Genomic DNA, 20,771 nt, shown 5'->3' with positions numbered 1-20,771 from the left:
CTATGAAATTGATCAGCGTCTGCTAAACGCCCAGCTGTAAACCAGCAGGCCACAAACTGTGGTTTTATAAATAGTGCAAAGGATAGAGAGGCCTCAAGACAAACTGAAGAGAGCAGTTACAGTAGCTCTAGAGTGAAAATGTGTACTTTCATGGGGAAATTGGTTAAAACTGATGAGAAAACTCCAACCTTAAAGTTTGTTTGAAAAAGGGCCACTTCAGAAGGTGATCCTGATTTTTGTTTATCCTGTACCTTTACAGTTCCTGTAAGGTGGGGGGGGGGGACACACTCTGCTGATTCCAAAGGAGGGTGGTCTGAATTTGAGCAAGGAACAAGGGGCAACAAACAGAGGAGCAATCTGTTCCAAAGGGACCCCAGAAACCAAAAACACAATTTCATTGTCTTTGAACCTCAGCAACTCCTTAACAGTAATGTGCAATCCCATCAGACACAGTGTTTCTGGAGCATCAGGGTTGTTATGTTTGTGCAAGTGATACTCCATTTCAACACTTTCCTGGTTTTCTTCTGAACAGAGCCAACATAACACTGAACATTGTCTGCTATACTATTGATTCCCTCTGTGGTGCCATCTCTGAGCTTGAAGCTGTGGGTGCAGAACGAAGAACTACCTCGTTTGTGACCTCTACGGGGACGATCATCATTCGGCCTTGGGGCCGACGGTAGGTCACTGGAACCCCAAGCCCTAAAGAGGCGTGTTTGGATCGCATGGGCCTTGCCTGAAGCTCCATAGCCATAGCTAGCTCTGCTTGGCTGCCATACAAGGCATTCATTTTCTGCGCAATTAGACCCACTGTTTCTGGCGGTTTCTCATCCTCCTGCCGCCTCACCTTCTTCCTCTTTGAGCGGTGCATGAAGCTAGCGTGGCGTATGGAGCGTTTGAGGAGGTGTTTGCGGTAGGATCTCTGTAACACTATGGCTGCCCGCTCCTCCTCTTTCCTCCTCATGGTGGTGGTGATGGGCTCGAAGGAGGAGGGACTAGGGTTGTTCATCATAAATTTGGCTTCAATGCTCAGTCTCATAGCTGCCATCTCTGTGGTGTCGCCCAGAACCTCCTGCGTGACCGCAAGCAGGATGTCCAGACAGTGGACTTTGTCTCCTGTTACAACAGGGAGATCCATGTTGACCAATCTGAGTCTGTTTGGCTTGGGAATACGCAAGGGCTCCTGCAATGCGTCGACAAAGTCAAACACACGCTCATACTCCAAAAACTGTGTGCCATCCATGTCAAACTTCTCCCAAGTCTCGTCAAACATCTCAAAGTCGTCCTCGCACAGCGGGTCGCTGCTCTCCTCCTGGGCCACGTTGAAGTTCTCCAGGATGATTGCAATGTACATGTTAACCACCACTAAAAAAGACATGATGAGGTAACTGCAGAAGAACATGATTCCCATGCCTGGATTCCCACAGTTTCCCTTCACATCTGATCCAGGGTTTTCAATGTCAGGGTCACAGTCAGGAGGACCACTGTTGAGCATTGGAAGCAGAAGCCCATCCCAGCCGGCAGAAGTGGTGATCTCAAACAGGCAGATGATGCTATTTCCAAAAGTCTCAAAGTTAAAGATATCATCGATGCCTGCTTGTTTTTTCACATAGGCGAAATTAGACATGCCAAAAATGGAGAAGATGAACATGATCAAGAACAGAAGGAGGCCTATATTGAAAAGAGCAGGAAGTGACATCATCAAGGCAAACAAGAGCGTCCTGATGCCTTTCGCTCCTCTGATGAGACGCAGCACACGTCCGATCCTAGCCAAGCGGATGACGCGGAATAAGGTGGGGGACACAAAGTACTTCTCAATGATGTCTGACAGCATGAGGCCTAGGGCCAGAACAGAGGAAATTTGTTAGAGAGTACAGCTTAGGTGTTTCACAAAAAGAAATGGCACAGTACAGTAATGTTATTAATACACAAATGTTTTCAGAGCGATTATTGCAGTTCACCTTCTGTCTGAAAAACAGTAACTATATAAAGTTAAATTTACCTGCTATAGAAAGTATGACAACAATGAAATCAAAGACATTCCATCCGATGGTGAAAAAGTATTGTCTGAGTGCAAACATCTTGAGCACACACTCGCTGGTGAAGACAACGATAAAGATCAGATTGATCTGGTACAGCACATCCTCTTTCTCTTTACTTTGGTCGTCTGTCTCCACCATCATGGTCACCATGTTGAGGCAAATGAGCACCATGATGAAGATGTCAAAGAACTGCTGGCTGATGAAGTCAAACACCATGCCCTGGATCATATTCTGGAAGAGAAATCTCATTATTAAGCCAGCGAGAATGGGGATTAGAGAACAGAGGGTGTGGGAAGCGTAATGCACTGGTTTCTACTTACCGAAGGGCGTGGTATGGGTTTGACTGGCTTCTTGGAGCCCAGCTTCTTCATAGCGTCGTAGTACTTTTTCTGCTCCTCTGTCATGAAGAGATCCTCTCCTCCAAAGTGCAGAACAAACAAGAAACACATAATTATTCTTTCTGTTGATTCTGAGCCATCCATTTTACAAAACGAGAATAAAATACCATGAGTGATATAGAGTTAGAAAGAAGGGGTGCTAATCTTTTGCTTTTGTTGATTGAAGTTGTCGATGATGACACCAATGAAGAGGTTGAGCGTAAAGAAGGAGCCAAATATGATGAAGATGACAAAGTACAGGTACATGTAGAGGTTAATCTCATAGGATGGCTGCTCCTCTACCTACAAAGTGAATAGCACAGTCGTGTTTGAATGGACATAAGATTCAGGATTCTCACTTAAACGTCAGAGAGTTCAGTTTGTGTAGTATAAAAGACAAATCAGTACCTCTCTGGAGTCCACTGCTGCGTACATGATGTCCATCCAGCCTTTGAAAGTAGCCTATGAACATAGAACAATGTTAGTGTCCCAAAAAAGCTACACTCTCTTAAAGTCACTCTCTTAAAGACATTATCTTATATCGTCTGACGCAGGGAAAAAAGGCAAAGGAAAAGTATATATATATTTTGTAATAATTTTCACCTGAGAAATTTGGGCCGTTTTCCACATGTTGTGAATGTACAGTGCCAGTCAAAAGTTTGGAAACATCTCATTCAATGGTTTTTCTTTGTTTTTTATCACTTCCTACATTGTAAATGAATGTGGAAGACATTAAAATTAGGAAGGAACACATTTGGAATTATGTAATAAATTTTGTTAAACAAACCAGAATATGGTTTATACTTTAGATTCTTCAAAGTAGGGCTGGTACACAGCGAAATAGAGTGAACAGCCTTATTCCACCAATGACTATGTGTGTGAGATGTGTCCAAATATTTGACTGGTACTGTATATTATTTGATAGCCACCTAAATAATACATTTTACATATCCATAAGCTTCTGCAATTGAGTGGAAGCTGCATTTATTTTCCATACTGTAATATACTGTGTTCATTTACTGTACATTAACAGATGAAATAAAACATGGGAAATCTCACCACTTGCAGCAGGGAGAGGTATCCCAGTCCCACATTGTCGTAGTTGACTTTGACGTTGACCCAGCGCACCTCGTTAGTGTACATTAGGTTCATGCATTCGCTCTTGTTATTCACTTCGTCCATAGGTAACAGCTCGTCTGTGGTGGTGTTAATACAGCGGTAGAACTTTCCGGCAAAAAGGTTGACCCCCATGATGCTGAAGATGAGCCAGAAGATTAGACACACCAGCAGCACATTCATGATGGAAGGAATGGCACCCACTAAGGCGTTCACTACCACCTGCGTGGAGGGGCACAATAAGCATAGTGTGTAGTACAGTCTTCCAAAGGTACCTGCAAACTTCTAAAAGAGCTGCACTAATGACCTGTAACCCTTAGAGTGACTTTGCTTTTCATCTTTACGTCCAGGTGCCTGTGTATTTTACTGAGATGCTGTGGTTTGATTTTTCAGCACATTATATTAGATCAACAGATATGTTTTTTCTGAAACAAACTCATAACTCATAACAAAAAGAGCAGAGGCCTTTGGGGTTTGGGGTGGGGGTTGAGCGGAGCACAAACCATCACAGTGTTTGTGGGCATGTCAAGCTAAAGCTCCGCAGAGTCTAAAGAGTTACAGCACAGAGGACACATAATTCGCTTTATTTCGCATGGAATAGTTTTATTATCAGGGGCTGTGGTTGTCCCTGCACTGTCATTATGATTCACTATGAATAAACCATGACACTTTCTTGACTCTGTCTGTTAATCTCTGGCTCTGTCCTGGTTAAAACAGACAACAGCACTGAGAATGGACGCAAACTTGATTCCTGTCATAACTGCTGCAAAATTTAAGATGGGGGTAGGATTTTTGTTGCCAGATAACACCAAGGTTTATGGAACCAGATCAAGAAGCAGAGTTCATGGTTGAAAATGGTTATGATAGAAAGGAACTGTTTTATCTTGTATAATACCATTTTTTTAAAATGTCTTCTTTATATTAAAACAATAAACTCCAATAACAGAACTGTGGTATAATCACGATCATACACTCAAGGTGTATGACACAAGGCTTCAGAGTATAGTGCTCTTATTTTTTTATTATTGTTTATATAACAGCAGTAGTAATATTAATTTTGTTATATTTATTGTGTGATATTGTTCTCACCCTCATTCCTTCAAATCTGGACAGGGCACGTAAAGGTCGAAGAGCCCTGAGAGTCCTTAGAGATTTGATTGGTCCCAGCTCAGAGTAGCCCAAAAGATTGGCTGTTAAACTGATAATTGATACCTGCAAAAGAAAATAATGAAGATATTAGAGTTTTAAGACAAAAACAAACTAGAGAACCACTGAAAATGTAAAGACTGTTCTTTTAAAAACTTATGATGAACTCACATCCACTATAAGAAAGTCCAGCCAGCACCAGGCATTGGTGAAGTAAGTCTTGAAGCCATAAGCAACCCACTTCAGCAACATCTCCACTATGAAAATGTATGTGAAGACTTTGTCTGCATACTCCAGAATAATCTTGATCACCCTGCGACGCTCAATATAAATGTCCTCGAAGGCCTGGGAAAACAAGAAAAGGTAATTCGGGAATGAAAACAACTGGAAAATATATGGATTTATTTTTATTTAATTAAAAATAGATTTTTTATGAAGTAAATGAAGTCATTTCTGTCATTCTAAAGAACGCACCAGTGCTCCACTACTGAGGAGAATCATGAAGATGATGAATGTCTCAAAGTAGTCGTGCTCCACAATGGTGAAGCAGGTTCTGCGCAGGTTCCACCAGCTCTTCCCTTTCCCCTGCGTGATGTCCACATCGAGACAAGGACACCGCCTCACGCAGTCTACCACACGGGACAAGAAACGGTCAAGTCTTCAAAGAGAGTTCTGAAGACACACTGTGATTTTCTCTATGGTTCTCTGTGTTATAGTGGGGGTCAGTCATAACATATTCAAGAAATGATGTAGAAAAGCAAAGAAAGAACAGCTTGTGCAAATAAGCCTCTCACTTTCAGTAAAACAGGCTTGGGGATCCTCCGGCTCTGGTTCCTCTTCCTCTTCTTCCTCAGGTGGGGGCTCTGGAGGCCTGTAATCCACTGTACTGCACACTGAAGAGTCTCCATCATTGAGAACACCCTAAGAGAGAGACAGAGAATAAGTCAGAGACAGATGAATAATACAAACATCAGTGCTGTAAAGGATGCAAGGACAGAAGGAAAGCAGTGCAGTAGGGTTAAACACCTTTTTTTCGCTCCTGTCCCCTTCATCATCTGATGAATCTTCCGACTCCTCATCGTCAACGTCAGACTCCCCCTTGGCAATGGGCACATTCAGGATCGGAGACTCTAGACAATTGGACAAACCATCTGCCATCTTCCCTCTGTCAAGGCTGTTTAAGCCAAGACTATCCTTTAGGCCCCCATTTTCCCCTTGCCCTCCTCCCCCATCATTGTGGAGAGGTTTTCTGACCAGGCCGACGGCAAACGCTTTGAACCAGTCTATTCCCCTGGTGATGCGACCGATGGCGATTTGGAGATTGTTCATCTCTCCATCGTCGTCGCCTGCTGAGAGATTGTCTCCGCTGAATGAGCTGAGCAGCAAGGCAAGGAACAGGTTCAACACCTGAAGAGAGAAAGAGGTGGAAGACAACCAAGTTTAGACAGGTCCAACTTTTACTTTACATATTAAGAGCAATAATTAATGCTTGTTAACACCACAAATACTCTGTGAATTGTTGGTTAAGGCTGCTGTATGGGATATGTATGAAGATGTGTGACGTAGAGGAGTAGGTGGAACTGAAAGTACTAGAGATGGAAAGAGAGAACAGGGAAGCAGCAGCAGCAGTGTGTTACATCTGTCAAGCTCTAAGTTAACCAGCAGCTGATTAACAGTATGTTCTACATGGACGAGTCTCCGTCACATCTTGCCCCCTTCAACCTTCAAGTCTTCATCAGCTGAACCGACCCACAACCCGAATCTGGGTAGGATAAAGAACCCACATCAGCTCATTTTAACGTTCACACTGCTAAGAACGTGGAGACCTACAGTACCAGTCAAATGTTTGGATACATTCTCATTCAACTGCTTTGTTTTAATTATTTTCTACATTGTAAATGAATGTGGAAGACATTAAAACTATAAAGGAACACATATGGTAAACTAAAAGCTGTTAAAACAATCCAGAATGTTTCATTTTTTAGATTTTTCAAAGTAACCCCCTTTCAGCTTTGCACACTCTCTGCTTTCTCTCAGTCAGCTTCATGAGGTCGTGACCTGGAACAGTTTTCAGTGAACAGCTGTGGCCCCAGCGAGAGTTATTTTGTAGAACTGCTCCCTTCTTAATGTGTTTGAGACCATGACTTTGGTTGTGCAGAGGTAGGGGCTGGTACACAGTTCTCTAGTGACTAGCTCTAATCACTAATGAGATGTGTCCAAACTTTTGACTGGTACTGTACATTTGAAGTATGATGCAGATTTAATTTCTTCATTCATTATAATACCTCACTGTTCAGAAAGATTGTCACAAAATGCCCCCACATTGATACAAGCTTTTTAATTATAGAGTGTTTGATGGGTATACATAACAGATATTAGGTTTATGTCATGTCTGTAATGATGAGGAGTCAATAAACATAATGTTGTCTACATGTCTGTTTGAGTGTGGCTATCTTTAGAGTCTAAACCCTGTTAGCCCACTTCTGGGTTCCTATTTCCTTGCTTTAAATGTAGATCATAGTTACAAGGGGCCTCTGTGTTTGAGAGGCATTACAGAAAGAAAGAACAGACACAAAATGGGACGGGGACAAATAAATGGACAAACATGAAAGAAAAAGTAATTACAAAACACGAGAGTTAGGTTTCAAACCAAGGCAAACTATACCATCAAACATTTTTGTTTCATACCTAAAAGACCACTGCAATTTGTATTGTTTTCTAAAGGAAATCTACAGGTTTCGCATTTTAACGCAGAGCTGGAAGTGGTTTGAAAAGGTTCAGAGGCATAATGGGGTACTTACAGTAAATATTACTTCTTTGGGAAACTATTTTAAATACTTACCATGCCTTGGTTGAATGACGGCATATGAGGGGGTGTGGAAAAGAGCGCAAATGTGACCTTTACACCAGTAGTTTTTTTTATTTAAACTGCCAAACACTGAGGCAGATATATTGAAACTCCCTGAATAAAATCTTGTTTCGATCTGAACTTGATGCAGGACTACACAAGCCATTAATTAAACACGTTAAAAAGCTAACATTAATAATCACAATAATCCATATCACATTAAGAGAAAAGCCAAGTGACTGATGCACACTATTTTAAGCAGCTGTACTGTGAGTAAAATTCACATAATGCCAGAAAGACCAGCCATATGTTGTCACTGACTTTGAGTCTGCATGATATTATATCTTCCCTAATCAATGCAGTAGGGAGAGTAATGGCAATGATATGCTGTATGTGACCCATGCCATTTTAGTGGCCAATCCACCACGTTACACCCTGCGTCAGAATGTGGACTCCACCTTGTTGCTCTGGATCCTGTCAGTTAGAGAATTTTGCTGATGTGCCACGCTATGTAGAGTGAGGATCCGCCACACACTGGATCTCCAGCCTGATGCTGCTGTGCTTCTCAGCTGTCTGTGTTTGTTCCCTGTGTGCCAAGGCGCTCACTTGAGCTGGGTCTTAGCACAGAGCCAAGGTCAGAACCACTGTTTGCTGGCTCGAGTCATACAACCTAAATAGACGTCAGCGCCGGAGAAACGGCGCTTAGTCCTACTGATCTGTTTCGACTGAAGAGGGGCCCAGAAGAGGCACAACACCTGTGCTGGTCTTGGCTTGCGTTGGTGGGTGATGCTTCTGTTAGCTTGCTAAGAAAAGCCATTTCCTTTCCCCTCTATGTATATCCAGACAGGAAATGTGTTCGGGCAATGCCGCACATACAGCAGTGATGCGCTCAGTTGCTAACAGCTCATCTGTACGTCCTTTGTCCTGTAACAGTACAGAACAAGGACATGAAGGCAATGGGGTTGCTTCCGTCTCTGCAACTCAACACCTGAACACGCTCTCCCACTCCGTGTAAAACCTGTTTACACCTGGCATTAACATGGGTTTATGCACGAAAAGCCAAGTCTACACACCTCCAAGATGCATTGTGGTTGCGTTAGGATCCGATCACACAAACCACATTTGGATCTCGTCTACATTTAACACAAGTGTAAACAGAATGTATTTTCCTTGTCTCGATAGAGTTAGAGTTACGTTGGTCAAGAGGAGGGAAAGCGCAGGTGTGCTGAGATCTGTGGCGTCATATAGGGCAGTGGTTCCCAAATTTTCTGCAGTGCCCCCCACTGCATATAAGAATATTTTTAAGCCATTACTTTAACAAACATGTACATGCCTTTCACTTCCAGACTCCACTGGATTTATTTTAAACACTGAAAGACATACAAATCTAGGGTGGCGGTGGTGCAGCAGGTAGTGTCTCTGTCACAGCTTCAGGGTCCTGTAGGTTGTGGGTTCTAGTCCCGCTCCGGGTGACTGTCTGTGAGGAGTGTGGTGTGTTCTTCCAGTGTGTGCGTGTGTTTCCTCCGGGTGACTGTCTGTGAGGAGTGTGGTGTGTTCTCCCCGTGTCTGCGTGGGTTTCCTCCGGGTGACTGTCTGTGAGGAGTGTGGTGTGTTCTCCCCGTGTCTGCGTGGGTTTCCTCCCACGCTCCAAAAACACACGTTGGTAGGTGGACTGGTGACACAAATGTGTCCGTAGGTGTGAGTGTGTGTGTGTTGCCCTGTGAAGGACTGTCGCCTCCTCCAGTGTGTATTCCTGCATTGCACCCAATGAATCCAGGTAGGCTCTGGACTCACCGTGACCCTGAACTGGATAAGTGGTTACAGATAATGAATGAATGAAAATAAGCCATCGGAGTAACTGCATCAAACACTCACACAGTCATTCACACATTCACCCAGAACACTCTGGGTGCACATCACCGGAATGGACTACAGTTCTTCACTCTTGTGATGTGCTTTATAAAAGCAGCAGAATAGATTTAATGAATAACAGGTATTTATTACGGGCAGTTTACTCACCACCAGGTTTCCTATGACCATGACCATCATGAAGACCACCAGGCACATTCCTGCCCCTGCCACCTCCATGCAGTCCCACATGGTCTCGATCCACTCGCCGCACAGGATGCGGAAGACGATGAGGAAGGAGTGGAAGAAGTCGTTCATGTGCCAGCGGGGCAGCTCGCAGTCCTCCGCGATCTTACACACACAGTCCTTGTAGCTTTTTCCGAAGAGTTGCATGCCCACCACAGCGAAGATAAAGACAATGATCGCTAGCACCAGGGTCAGGTTCCCCAGAGCCCCCACGGAGTTGCCAATGATCTTGATCAGCATGTTGAGTGTGGGCCAGGATTTGGCCAGCTTGAAGACACGCAGCTATCTCCAGCACAACCAGCAAGAACACAAAGACAGAGCACAGAATAAGACCCATACAGATATGAGTTAATGAACGTTTAGCAACAAGAGGCAAAATCATCACATTGAGACATCACACCTGTCACACAAGTCTTTTTAATCTCTGAAACTGATGGTTGTTCATTGGCCATTCGTTCTGCATGGTATGTACAAGTAATGCTGAGTGAAGTCAAATAGAAAAGAAAGTGCTTCCATGGCATCATAGGGCTCTGGTTCAGACTTACCAAACGGAAGGACCTGAGGACAGACAGACCCTGAACATTGGCCAGTCCCAACTCCACCAGACTCAGAGTGACGATGATGCTGTCGAAGATGTTCCAGCCCACCTGGAAATAGTAGTAGGGGTCCAAGGCAATGAGCTTGAACACCATTTCAGCCGTGAAGATGCCTGTAAACACCTGATGGAACAGAAGTGGATTCAGCTTGAAAAAAATATTACTGGCAGTGCAAGCAAAAAAAGCTGGAATTTCTTTCCTTCTTTCTTTTCTTTTATTTTATTTAAAGAGCAGCCATCACATTTCAGTAAGAGACTACATTGAACCTGTCACTGATTAAGAAGTCAATGGTTAGCCATGCGGTTTGATTGATTCAAAAACTTTCTTCATCTTTGTGCTGAGGTTCAGAGAACCAATGGAAATTTAAAAATTTACCTATGTATTTTAATATGTAATTAATATCTAAAACAGTTAAATCACCATGGGAACCTCATCACATTAAAGAGCCTTTATTTAGACATGGCAGACAAAAAGTCAAAGCTTTTTGACATGAGCCTTCATCCAGCGCAGTCACAACATTATAAATAATAATCAGGCTCCTTCTGCACTCACAACTAAAAACATATTTCTATTCTCTGGTGTTAAACTAGTTTTAATATTTTTATGTTTTCACTTTACTATATTCCTTTTATTTTTGTTGCTGTTTTCTATTTTGTGTACTTTTTTTATAATTTCCATTTATTTTCAGTGATATATTATTCTATTTGTTTTCTCTCCCTTATTTTACTGCTTCATTACTTTTCTATTGTATTTTTATGTGTTTTCATTCATTCACTTTTTGTAACTACTTCACCCTGATCAGGGCTGTGGTAATTTTATATATGTATTTATATTCATTCATTAAATGTCTAACTCTTATCCAGTTCAGGGCGGCGGTGGGTCCAGAGCCTACCCAGAATCACTGGGCGAAAGGCGGGATCACAACCTGGAGGGGGCGCTAGTCCTTCACAGGGCAACACACACTCACACATTCAATCACACACTCACACCCACGCAGACACAGGGAGAACACACCACACTCCTCACAGACCTCACTGAACTCACAACCTCCAGGACCCTGGAGCCGTGACAGAGACACTACCTGCTGCTCCACTGTGCCGCACTATAGTTATTTAGTATTCTTTTATTTTGGTTATTTATTGTTTAATGCATTAAATGTGCTATATAAATATAGTTTATTATAATTAATATTTTATGAAAAGTGGAATTGTGATATACAGTATTTAAATCCTCTTTCCTTAGAGCACCTTCCAAGCTGGCTGGATTGATATCTCTCCAGTCAAACTCACTAGGCTGAGATTCTTGTTAAAAATAGCTACTTGGACATTCATGGCCCTACTTGCGTTCTTTTACATTATAGTGTTAAAGCAGAAATAGACGACAACCGTTCTTAAAGATCACCCACCAGGTTGCCGACGGAGAGCACATGCTCAAACTCAGGACTCATGGGATAGTGCTCCATAGCCATGAAGAGTGTATTTAGCACAATGCAAATGGTGATGCCAAGGTCCACGAAAGGATCCATTACAACAAAATGAACCCATTTCTTAAAGAAGATCCAAGGTGCGCAGCAGTCCCACTTTAAGAAGATGTCAGCAAACTTGTACCAGCCTGGAGGACACGGCCTCTGGGCATCTTCCAGCTCTGAAGACAGACAGAGAGTGTGTGACTGTCAGAATAATCAACCCAGCAATGACTCACGGACAGTACTGTATTTAAGGTAGAACATGTCATTTTTTTTGCAGATAATTTTGTTTCATTTAATATTTTAATATTATAATTTCAGCAGCATTGAAACTTTTCATCCTTTTCAGAGGATGGTACTTGTGATTTTTATATTGATATGAATCTGCTTACATGAGCTCAATGAATTGACATATGAAAAGTAATGATTTAATTTAAATAGCTAACACTAATAACATTTATGAACTATAAATATTATTAATAACAATAAGCCCAACAGAAAGCAAGAAAGTGTTTTCCACACATTGTACATTTGTCCTTTAATTAAACCCAAAGTTATTAGTCCTCAGTGAGCAACAACGGCTGAATAAAAGACCCAAGCAGAGTCTAAACTGAGCAGCTTGGCACGGAAATAGCCTGAAGCTTATCACCACTCAGGGTATGTCAACAGGGCTTTCTCCACATACAATAAACTTGACCTCTACTCATGTGTGCAGACCTCCAGACAATAACCCCTCCGTGCATGGGGAAGAGTACTAACCAGGCCATGATAATCTCAGTAATTATACTTCAGATTAGAGCACACACACATTCCCCTAATGTATTTCAAATCTAACTGCTGGGACTTCACACATCTCGCGCACATATACACACACACACACACACTAAATAAAACTGTCATGCAAATGGCAGAGTGTGTGCTGAGTGAATTCATCTCAGCTGTGCCACTCAGTGGTGGGAAAGAGTACATTATTGAAACTTTAAATGAACATTTAAAGTCATGAAACATGAAACAGCAGCAGAGACAGTGAAGGTCTGAGACTCTTGCGTGGTACCTTCCATAGCTGTGGTGAGCACACTGAGCTGGCTCGCTGCTTTAGTGGGAAGTTTGGGCTGCTCCAGGTAATTCATGCTATGTTTGGAGCCTATGGATTTACTTTCCTCTTCTGCTGCTGGCTAGAGAGAAAAACAACATGTGAACACTCCCTCTGAACAAAAACAGTGCTAATAATATATTTTAGTAATAGATTGCATATTGAAAATACTGAATTTAAATGGTTTGTTTGACTCTGCAAGTAGTGTATATAGTATAAATAGTAAACAGTATAAATGGTATTATAATATAATGTAGTAGTATAAAAAGTATGCTGATTAATAAAAAAAATAACATTCAGATGTTTATTGTATTATCAGATTTCTTTATTATAACACATTTATGTTTGGTGAATTGCCTCTGTGCCAAGTGCTGTTTTCTCTTTCCTTTTTATTTGCTTTATTTGTTTGATTCTATGAAGCAATAAAATATTTACTGTGGGCTAACCTCTATAGTTTGCAAAATCCCAAATGCCATTTTTATGTTTTCCAATGATTAATAAAATGCATATATTTAAAAATAAAGATTAAATGCTCATGCAAAAAATAAAAGGTCACTTTCAAAAGTTTCCAAATGTTGAAAGAAAACATGCAGAAAATACGTCTCAAATATCAGCACTGATGTTACCTGTATTAGACGTTTTGGAGCTGTGACATAACAAGGTAACGGAAAGTAATCTTTACCTCCCTTATAGTAGGGGCTCTGACAATCAGACAAGGAATAACTCTGCCATTACAGTCTTTTACATCCTCCTCCCCATCTTCTGATCCTTGGCTTTGAGTCGTCTGACTTGCCAAAGATGCCTTACTTCCAGCATGAATCTAAAAATATGAAAAATAAGCCAAAGACAATTGTTTAGCTTGACGAATCAAGGGCTTTATACAATAAAGAAAGGTAAATGGTAGTGTACATATTCACTATATGTACAAAGGTACCTATATTCATAAAATGCATAGTGAATTTTAAGGTGCACATTGCTGGCCCAGGAGTTCACACGGCTTGTACAATCACTATAGAAAAGCACTGACCAGTAGATTGGGAAGCAGCTACACATGAGCCTAATGTTAAATGTGGACTGACCCTCCAGCACTAAGCTGTGGAGCAGTGTCTTCTGTGCGACAGTGAAGCTCCATCCAGTGTCTTTGATATGAGCTGGAATGGTGTTTGTGATTCACAACTAATCTGTCAACATCTGTACCTGACTCCACTAATGTTGTTGTGGCTGAATGCCATCTCAACAGAGCAGAAGCTGGTACTGCAGCAAACGAGTGCATGAATATCCTTTAATTCAGAAGAAATTATGGATAAACCTGTTTCCATAAGCTTTTGAGCATATAGTTTACACAGTGTATAATCAAAGTCTTCACTGTGCTGTTAAGAGTCCTCTGATTTTATCTGTAACAATGTCCAAATTGTAGTCACCTGACCTGTTGCTCTTTGTTCTTGAGTTGCTCCAGCAGTCTCTGAAACTCCTCTTCTTTCTCACGAGCCTCAGCCTGTGTGGCTTCGTTCTGTTCATCATATGCCATGGCCACTACAGCCAGGATCAGGTTGATGAGGTAGAAGGATCCCAGGAATATGACCACAACAAAGAAGAGCATGTAGGTTTTCCCAGCGGCTCGCAGAGTCTAAAGAAAAGTGGAGGATGACGGTGTAAGAGGCAATGAGGAGTACCGACTTACGATTGCTCATATGGTCCAGTAATAATTTAGATGACGGCGCCTGCTGTACATGCTCAACAAACATGAAAGTATTCATTGCTAAATAAGCTGAATCAAATCTTTAGAGTGCATGTTTCACAGGGGGAACACAGGTCTGTTTGCACAGTCACAGATACAGCCTCCCAGAAAACTCCAAACTGGAGGAACAGGAGGGCCTTTCCCTTAAGACAGGGAATCCCTCACACTGTGCACAACCTATACGTGCAATCTCAGGGACACCTTTAAACCTAACAGGGGTATTATGCGAGCCTGGTTTCTGTAGGGTGAGGCATCCCCTCAATTAAAGGAGATGTTCGTGATGATAATCCATAAACACAAACCAGGAGGGGACTTTATTTTTTCTGTGAGAACAGTAGTCCTCCTCAATCGTCTGTGCTGCTTTTAAGAGTGTGGCCATCTTATCTATCCACTTTGCTGTTTCCATTGCTGGGGGGTGGTCCTAGTTTCAGAGATTCAGAGCTCCACAGGGTGTGGGGGGTGGCTGGATCTGTGATAGCACATGAAGACCACAGCTTCCTATCACATCTTTGTGAAACATTATTAAACTGATTTAAGCTACAAATGATCTTAAAAATATACTTCCAAAATACTTAAAATTGGCATATGATAAAAACACTGAACACATTTTTCTCGGGAAAAACACAGATTCTATTTAAAATGAATTACCTACCAGCTGAAACAGGTTCTCCCAGTAGTCCTGAGTCATGAGCCTAAAGAGGGCAAGGAAAGCCCAACCAAAGGAGTCGTAGCTGGTATAGCCGTAGTTTGGGTTCCTGCCTGCTTTTATACACGTGTATCCTTCTGGGCACTTTCTGTCAAAACAGCAGCTATGAAAAATCATAGCACTGAATGCTGATCTAGCTTTAAAGATCACTCTTTTCCTTATATTATAATCACTCCTTTTCCTGTGATAACTCTCATCATGGACACCAACACCTGATTACGTTTATGTAATCATGTAGACGTTCAGTTAAACACTGAAAGATCTACATGGCAAACGTACCCAGCATCAGAACTGTTGCCACATAATAAGGCGTCGAGGCTACCCTCCAGGAAGTACTGGTTTTCTGCCGGAACATGGATATTTGAATGAAACACAATATGCAACACATGGTGCAGTAAAAAACAAGGACGAGAACACGGTCAGTAATCAAACTGTTCTGAACCTGAAGTCACCTTCGTTTTCGATGTAATCTTTGAAGTCAAAAGTGCTGTTGACATAGGTCTCGTTGTAAGCCAGGGTGGAGTTGTACTCGTCCATGGTGCTGTTGGGGATGGGCCACTTTATGCACTTATGGCGCAGGTTCCCCATGAAAAGCTGAAGGCCGATGAGGGCAAAAACAGCCAGGGCAAAGACAGTCAGAATCATCACGTCCACCATCTTCTTTACCGACTGGATCAGAGCTCCCACAATAGTCTTCAGACCTATGAGTGGACACAAAAAAGAGGAACGTGTGGAGCAGGGGAACACATCGTTTGTGGTCTACAATCAATTTGACAAAACTTTTTTTTTCTCTATTACCTTTATTTGGCAAATATTTTGAGCTGTGTTTGTATTATGTTACCACATTTGTCAGGTGACTCTTTACTAATGCATCGTAATGTTTCACAATGTTCACACTGTAGGTGCGCAGAACAAAGCGTTACCACAAAGATTAACCTTGCTGCTCCGTTGTCTCTTACCTGCGAAACCAGGCACAACAATTGATTCTAAGACGTACCAGGAATAACAGTGATTGTTTTGAGAGCTCTGAGCACACGGAACGTCCTGAGCGCTGACACATTACCAAGGTCAACAAACTCTGTGACGTACCTATGAACAGAAGAGACACATACAGACCAATGAGATGCAACTCAAACATGTATAAAACAAAACAAAACCAAGGATGGCAGCACAGTGGCACTGTGGATTGTGTCACTGCCACACAGCTCCAGTTTCCCGTGAGGAGGAAACTACCGAGAATAAAGTCACAATAGTCTGATATTATTTCTCAGCATCTAAAATTCTTGATGAGAGATTTAGTCAGTCAGTTTAGGGAGTGGAGTGGGACGGTTGGTTCATGTTGTGAGTGAATACAGCTGCTTTAGTGAGAAAGCATTACACTAATATTTTAACCTCAGAAGTGTGTTGTTTTGTTTCTGTTCAATTCTTTACTGGTTACACCGTTGCACTGAAACAGAGCAGTGGTTGATGTAAATGATATGTTTTAATGGGTGCTATATTTAGACCTGCCCACCTCCATTGCCAAATGGCAATGTTAGCTGACTGTCATTGAGAAGGTGCCTGAATGGTATAACCATGCATTAAGTATAAAGAATATTGCTTACGCAAACAGCACAAAAGACTGAGCCTGAATTCCCCAGAGAAATCCAATCATTTCCAAGCACATGAGGAGAGGAGAGAATAAGCTAAACTACAGTTATCAGACAGCACATGTATACAGCCCCTCTTTAATTAGATTAAACCTGATACAAGCTCAGAGCGGCACGTTGGCGCAGTTGGGTAGTGTCTCTGTCACAGCTCCAGGGTCCTGGAGGTTGTGGGTTCGAGTCCTGCTCCGGGTGACTGTCTGTGAGGAGTGTGGTGTGTTCTCCCTGTGTCTGCGTGGGTTTCCTCCGGGTGACTGTCTGTGAGGAGTGTGGTGTGTTTTCCCTGTGTCTGTGTGGGTTTCCTCCAGGTGACTGTATGTGAGGAGTGTTGTGTGTTCTCTCTGTGTCTGCGTGGGTTTCCTCTGGGTGACTGTCTATGAGGAGTGTGGTGTGTTCTCCCTGTGTCTGCGTGGGTTTCCTCCAGGTGACTGTCTGTGAGGAGTGTGGTGTTTTTTCCCTGTGTCCGCGTGGGTTCCCTCCGGGTGACTGTCTGTGAGGAGTGTGGTATGTTCTCCCTGTGTCTGCATGGGTTTCCTCCGGGTGACTGTCTGTGAGGAGTGTGGTGTGTTCTCCCTGTGTCTGCGTGGGTTTCCTCCGGGTGACTGTCTGTGAGGAGTGTGGTGTGTTCTCCCTGTGTCTGCGTGGGTTTCCTCCGGGTGACTTTTTGTGAGGAGTGTGGTGTGTTTTCCCTGTGTCCACGTGGGTTTCCTCCGGGTGACTGTCTGTGAGGAGTGTGGTGTGTTCTCCCTGTGTCCGCGTGGGTTTCCTCCGGGTGACTGTCTGTGAGGAGTGTGGTGTGTTCTCCCTGTGTCTGCGTGGGTTTCCTCCGGGTGACTGTCTGTGAGGAGTGTGGTGTGCTTTCCCTGTGTCTGCGTGGGTTTCCTCCGGGTGACTGTCTGTGAGGAGTGTGGTGTGTTCTCCCTGTGTCTGCGTGGGTTTCATCCAGGTGACTGTCTGTGAGGAGTGTGGTGTGTTCTCCCTGTGCCCATGTGGGTTTCCTCCGGGTGACTGTCTGTGAGGAGTGTGGTGCGTTCTCCCTGTGTCCGCGTGGGTTTCATCCAGGTGACTCTCTGTGAGGAGTGTGGTGTGTTCTCCCTGTGTCTGCGTGGGTTTCCTCCGGGTGACTGTCTGTGAGGAGTGTGGTTTATTCTTCCTGTGTCTGCGTGGGTTTCCTCCCATGCTCCAAAATCACATGATGGTAGGAGGATTGGCGTGTCTGAGTGTGTGTTGTCCTGTGAAAGACTGATGCCCCCTCCAGTGTGTGTTCCTGCCTTGCGCCCGGGTAGGTTCCGGACCCACCGCGACCCTGAACTGGATAAGCGCTTACAGACAATGTATGAATGAATGACTGATACAAGCTCAGGTTAAAAGCTGCAGTCCCCTGAGCAGCTGTAATACTCACGCCATGCTGATCACCATGAAATCCAGCCAATTCCATGGATCACGAAGGAATGTAAAACTTCCGATACAGAAACCTCTTGACAACACCTTGACTGTTGCTTCGAAGGTATATATACCGGTAAAAACATATCTGAGACAAGAAAGACGAGTCAGACACAGCTCAAAATGTACGGACATACTTTAAAAAGCTGTACCGTCAAATACATTTTAATAATGAGTTATTCATTTAAATTTTTGTCAAAATAGCCATTAAATGCAAGCAATACACCTACTATCAGGAGATCACCGGTTCAGCCTCTCAGTCATCCCAGATCACAATTTAAATAATCACTGTGTTTGATTTGCAAATGCTCTTTATTTGTGTCTACATTCCTTGACAGCTCCACTCGCTTTTAGACCCAGACCCAGAGCAGAGTTTGAAATACTGTGTTTTCCTGTGTTGTTTCCATTCAGTTTTAACAGGCTGTACAAGTGGAGTGTTTTATATCTAATGTCCTCAAAAATATTCTTGAATATGAGTATATTGATTGTCATTCTGACAGAAAATCATAGACTTGAAAAGAAAACTCTGACTCCTCTGCAGTACTGTAAGTAATGGTTCAACAACAAAAAATTATATATATATAATATATATAAGCGCATAAGTCAAAATTCCAGATGTGCAGCCTCCAGTGGCCGAGCAGGTAAACTTCAACAACACAAACAAGCAATCCAATCTGTAGTGTCATTTCCCATAAAATATTTCTCAAGCACAAAATGCACTTGTTCTGATTCTGCTGCTGGGTTAGGGTTAAAATTAATAATAAAAACACCCTAATTTTTTAATAATGTTTTCATATTTTATCTTTAATCTCATGGTGTAGTGCAAGCAGAATAATGTAGCACTTACTCCACAGTTTTACTCCAGGAAGGAGGGTTGCTCATGGTCATGAAAACACAGTTGGAGAGAATGGTAATCATGATGAACATGCTAAATAACTTACAGAAGGGTCAAGGCAAAAACACACAGACATAATAAAGGCAAAGGCAAAATCACAGATCTACAAATAATCACATTATAATATTTATTTATATATTCATACATATATAATACACACACTTTCAAATACTATTAGAAACCCCAACATTGTATTGGCCAACATCCACTGTATGAAGTACTACAGTGCTACAGACTGAAGGCCACTTGTAGCTGCCCAGTTTATCAGCTCTTTTTACCCTATTCATCATTCTTGTTTCCAACAGCAGGACCATTGTTGACTATATATTATTTTGGTCACTGCAAGGTTGAGTGTTAACCACCAGCCAAAATCATCTAGAGATCGGCTCAGTGTGGTAAGATACTGACCATTGTTGTAGGGCTAGGAGATGGTTAATACACACACTGTAAATCGAAGTATGGAGAACAGTCAGAAGATGCGAAACAAAGGAGGGCTTTCTGAACTGTTGCTTTTATATTTAAAATGAAAACACTATTCAAAGAAGACACTTACTGCAAAAAAGGATATGAATGTATGAGAATTTTAATGGCTCCTCTTCTGATGGGGTTAAATGGGCTGAGAATGTAGCAGGCTGGTTCTGCGTTGAACCTGTTGATTGTGTTTCCTTTGCTAATCACAATAAACGTCTAAAAAAATTACCACACGTTTAATAATAATGAATAAAAGATGAAAGATGGTGCATGTAGTTACTGTAAATCCGTTTCCACTTAAAACCTTCACCTGCAGAATAGAAGTCAGACTTGAAACTCACTTTCTGTGCTTTGTAGTAGGGGTCTATGTCCTCCAGAGGAGTGTTAAGCAGCTCGTTTGGTGGGTCTCCATAGATCATAGGTAGGGATTTTCCGGCCTCCAGGTCACAGCTAGGTGCCGATGGCTCTGGCTCCACTCCCTCTACTTCCTTCTCGCTCTTCCTCTCCTTGATGAGTCTCTCGATCTCTGCCAGTGACTCCGGGGTGAAGCGGTGGAACGCTTCGCTGCCTGTGGGAGGGACCAGGCTTGCCATCTTCGCATCGCGAAGAGATACCACCTCACCGGGGAAACTCTAAGCTGTTTAAAAATCAGAGACAATTAAAAAAAAATAAGTGAGATTAAGTAAAAAAGAATTAGACATGTTCTTCAAAAAGAAGTTTCATAGTAAATATTAAATGGATTTGAATTACTGTCAGCAAATATAGCATTGTCTTAGTGATTCTGGGGGGAAAAATTAATTTATGAGCTGTTATCTGAGGGGCAAAAACTTAACTGGCCACAACAATGCGTAGCATTGCTAAGAGTGGTGTGATAAGAGTGGGTTAACCCAACAATATGAAAGTTTAACATTTTAGGAGCACACAGTCATCACAAGATTATTTACTGATTTACTGCGTTTTTTAATGTGAAAAAGAAAACTTGTTACACCTTATCAATGCACTATTTGTCCTTGTTTAAGAAGCAAAGCACCTCTTGGGATTGGAGAGTACTTCAGGCATGAATACTCATTCTTGTAAGTTTAATAAATATTCCAC

General features: G+C 42.3%; 1 protein-coding gene across 1 annotated transcript; it reads right to left on the bottom strand.

Annotated features, from left to right (window-relative positions):
• Nucleotides 1-282: 282 nt before the first annotated feature.
• scn4aa (sodium channel, voltage-gated, type IV, alpha, a) lies at nt 283-20,269 on the bottom strand. The gene is given in 25 exon segments (XM_066663645.1): nt 283-1,839; nt 2,003-2,273; nt 2,363-2,467; nt 2,585-2,722; nt 2,828-2,881; nt 3,479-3,757; nt 4,625-4,747; nt 4,853-5,026; nt 5,156-5,310; nt 5,476-5,602; nt 5,708-6,088; nt 9,549-9,905; nt 10,169-10,342; nt 11,625-11,863; nt 12,739-12,859; nt 13,460-13,597; nt 14,204-14,404; nt 15,168-15,309; nt 15,501-15,564; nt 15,674-15,922; nt 16,219-16,310; nt 18,270-18,398; nt 19,158-19,246; nt 19,755-19,892; nt 20,018-20,269. Coding segments are annotated over 25 exon segments (5,472 nt in total). The 3' UTR covers nt 283-559.
• Nucleotides 20,270-20,771: the final 502 nt, after the last annotated feature.

This window comes from Hoplias malabaricus, chromosome 3, assembly GCF_029633855.1.
Source record: "Hoplias malabaricus isolate fHopMal1 chromosome 3, fHopMal1.hap1, whole genome shotgun sequence".
Classification (NCBI taxonomy): domain Eukaryota; kingdom Metazoa; phylum Chordata; class Actinopteri; order Characiformes; family Erythrinidae; genus Hoplias; species Hoplias malabaricus.
This window is presented reverse-complemented; position numbering and strand designations above follow the sequence as displayed.